The sequence below is a fragment of the Sinocyclocheilus rhinocerous genome, unplaced genomic scaffold (assembly GCF_001515625.1).
Source record: "Sinocyclocheilus rhinocerous isolate Xijiao unplaced genomic scaffold, SAMN03320098_v1.1 scaffold445, whole genome shotgun sequence".
In the NCBI taxonomy this organism is placed as follows: Eukaryota; Metazoa; Chordata; class Actinopteri; order Cypriniformes; family Cyprinidae; genus Sinocyclocheilus; species Sinocyclocheilus rhinocerous.
Genome location: NW_015645566.1, coordinates 392942 through 396875, shown reverse-complemented (window position 1 = coordinate 396875; position 3934 = coordinate 392942). Strand labels below are relative to the sequence as shown.

At 38.2% G+C, this 3934-nt stretch overlaps 1 protein-coding gene across 1 annotated transcript in view; it reads left to right on the top strand.

Annotated features, from left to right (window-relative positions):
* LOC107706729 (UV-stimulated scaffold protein A-like) overlaps window positions 1-3934 on the top strand; it is a 41848-nt gene extending 37914 nt beyond the window's left edge. The window contains 2 exon segments of the mRNA XM_016510534.1: window positions 3397-3586; window positions 3763-3934. Coding sequence (XP_016366020.1) covers window positions 3397-3586; window positions 3763-3856 — 284 coding nt within the window. The 3' untranslated portion in view covers window positions 3857-3934.

The following is a 3934-nucleotide window of genomic DNA, read 5'->3' as shown; positions in this document are numbered from 1 at the left end:
CGCTCGTTCTGCGCGTCATACGTCATTACGCTATTTCTGCGTCACTGCACATGCGCAGTCCTTTCAGTTTCGGGGTTCAATCTAATCAAGTGTTTACATGCACTCTCAATCGTATTAGAAAAGGAATAAACCACCCCCTTCAATCCGATCGAAATTTCATTCCGATCGAGCTCAATCGGATCGATTAAGGTGTTTACATGAAGGTTTTTCAGTCCGATTGAGCCGTCAATCCGATTACAAATGGATTATTTGGTTGCATGTAAACGTAGCCACTGAGTGATTAGAACATTATAGACAAATGTGTGGGTTACATACATGCTATGAAGTTATGCAATGGACTGATATTCGTTTATAAGTCCTTTTAAGATGATTGTAGATGCATCTACATATGTAAAAAACAGTCTCTCTGTCGTTCTGTGAACGTGAGGGTGTGCTTTGTGAGGAACAAAAAGGTTAAAAGTCTAGAAGGAGCCTGGTCTTTGTCCTGTGTGGGGGAAACCAGTCCGAGGAAGTATGTAGCTCATGATTTCTATCATGGATTTACATGTGATGGTCAGTTGTGCATCTCTTTGACCATTAATCTTGGTTACTTGCCCCAAATTTGACAAACTCCTTCCTGAGTTGGGATTATCAATAAGTGTTCTTTTATGTTAATGCTGTGAAGGAAAGCTGTTCTGTGAAAGAGCTGGTTGGTTAGGCTTGCTTCAGACTGGCTGGCGCTAGGATCTGGGCAGATTTATGACGCTGACTTGTTATCCTGGGCCTCTTTGTGGAATTTGGCTCTTTGGGTTGTTCAACACCAATCTGATCAAATCTTAAATTGTCAGATTCACTCTGATACCCTACAAAGCGAAGTGGGAGAGAGAGGGGAGATGGGATCGGGAAAGGTCTGCAAGCTGGGACTTAAACACAGGGCGCCCGAAGCGCAACGGCGCTATATGTCGACATGCTGCCCACGAGGCTATCGGCACTGACGTGTAACTGTTTTTATTACGTGATCACTATTGCTTTGTCTGTTATTACAGATCGTTTGATATGTACTGAGTATTTATGCATTTTTAACCTTAATCACTGCAGCATCCATCTATGAGGAATGTAGGGTGTCAAACATACACAGCTGTTAGCCAATCATAGCAGTGGGCGTTTACTTCCGAGTCTACAATCCGCCATGCCTATTCAAACAGAGTGTTCTGATGAGCAAAACAGGATAGCCTATTACTTCTAAATTATGATGATTTTTGATGTAAAAATCTTAACATTATAAGTGGACCTCAGAGAACAGTACAAAATAAAAAAACAAAGGCAGTTCATGACCCCTTTAAGTTGCATTATTGCTATAAAAGGGGGATGCTCTATTAAAACTGTGAAAATTTTAGTTTTTCAAAGTGATAATATGGGATGACTACTTTGAAATCTTTCTATAAAGACAATATGTTTTTTCCCCTTATTTAACAACACGACATTTAACATTTAATATATTGGTCTCACTTTTAACAAAAGGAAACAAAAATATGTTGTTCTCATCATTATGGCAGCGTGCACTGTGGAGCCTTGCACTAAAAATGTTACAGCTATGGTCAGTTTTGCCTTTTAAGATCAACTACTTGAAAGTTAGTTGAACTGTCACCATGCCTATAGAATAATTACACATCCCATGTCAGTGGCAAATACTTTTGAAGGAAAGTATCGGCCAAGCATTTGTTTCTGGCTTTAGAGCTGCTGTCTGTTGTCTTTAAGGCATATTCCAGGTTCAAAATAGGTTAACAGTTGACAGTATTTGTGGCATAATTCAGCATAACACAACAATTATTTTCCTCCAATTCTATTAAAAAAAGCAAAAATAGGTGTCATAGTGAGACACTTAAAATTGACTGGAGCCAATTTCATGACATCAAAACTACTCACACCTTAATCAAACACATATGAACCAGCTAATTAAGATCTCAGGGACACTTGATAATTAAAGACAGGTGTGTTGGAGCAGGGTTTGCACTGAGCTCTCTGCAGGACCGTAGATCTCCAGGAACAGGATTGGGCACCCCTGTGATAAACCATAAAATGGCTGTAAAATTGCAGAGAACCGCTTTGTAGCTGAAATAATACAAATTTTAACAGAAAAAAATACTGTGAAGGCTTTTATAAAATTATAAGCTTTGCATTTCTGCCTCACCATAACCCCAATTTTTGCCTTTTTGCAGTCAATTATTTATTTAACTTAAATTATATTTAACCCAGAATAGTCTGGACTGGTGCAAACCTGCCAAAGAGCAATATTACTGTGCACTTCACAACCATCTTATCATAGCATTTTTGTGTTTGAATGTGTTTTCTATAGATAATCAAATAAGCTGACTGCAGCTGTTGCCTGTGATGTTCATGTGTGCCTGACTTATGCAGATGCGAACTGTTGACAGAGTAGTCAGCCCTGCTGTACAGCTTAAGCTAAACGCAGGGCCCCCCCATCATTCTCACTGGGAGAATGAAGCCCCTAAAGGCTTGACTTAAGCGAGGACGGATTGTAGCACTCATGTAACGGGGGCCTTTCACCTCCATAAATCCTTATAGGGACGACCAACTCCTCCATATTCATTTAAAAGGCATTTGAAAAAGCTGTTTGTTGCATGCATGCGTTTCACTACAGACTGATGAAGCGCAGTACTCTGTGCAATTAAACACTTTGGAGATTGTAAATAATTTAACAGCTACCATTTTATCATTGCAAGATATGCATGTATCAACAGTAGGGGACATGATTAATGAAAAGTTGATGATTTTGATCTATCTACACTACTGTACAAAGTGTACGAACTGTTTTTTTTTTTTAAGAACTTAATAATTGATCAGAAGTGACAGTAAAAACTTTAACATTCTTAAATGCTGTTCTTTTGATCTTGCTATTCATTAAAGAATCCTGAAAAACAAAACAAAAAATGGTTTCCAAACTGATTTTCTGTTTTCATCATCGATAATAATAAATGTTTCTTGAGCACCAAATCAGCATATTAGAATAATCTCCTCCAGTCCTAGTTTCACCATTAAGCTACTTTTTATATTCGTCTAACAAAACTCAAATTGAATTCAGCTGGACACACTTTCCTGTTTATCACAACAAATGGCCAAGCAAAGCGCACGACACTGACAAGGTACGCGATACAGTACGAGACCAAGCGCGATTTCAGCACTTCTCCGTAATCTCCGATTTTACCAGAATCAAAGGTTGAGGCCATGATCAGATCTTTATATTCAATGGGATAAATTATTTAACATAGATGAAACATTCAAATTTGTTTTCAAGTTTCTTTTTTTCCAAGAATTCAAGGAATCAAATATGTGAAATGTGTATAAATGTATGGTGCATTGATCTCTATTCTGGCAACCTTTCTCTTATTGGCTCAGATTGGCGAGACCCAGAGCTCATGAGGGAGATCGAAGCTGCAACTGGAGAAGATCTGGGCTCCTCAAAGACGTACGGGAAGGGAAAGAATGGCAACAAAGGAAAGTCAAAGAAAAAGTACCCAAACCTTACAGATTTAAAGCAAAATGCCAGTACATCTCGTTCAAGACTAGAGAAGAAAGTCTTTAACAATTAAGTAATAATAGATGTTCAAGATTAAACAGAAAATCACTAAATTGGCCTGATACTTTTGGCTATATTGGGAGATAACTGAAGTCAAGTATATTTGTATTGAATATTGGTGAACATATTTTACAAGTTATGGGTAAATAAATCATTTGAATCTCGACCACATTGTTTCCTCATAGGAGCTCCATGAGACGAGTTACGGAGGTCATGAACAAGATGGACAAGAGGCAACATGAGAAATTTTCAAATCAATTTAACTATGCACTGAATTAAAGGATACAGCCGTACTGCCACACACCAGTTTGGATTTTTATGCAGAACAAAAGCACATCGTTAATACTGTGCCTCAAA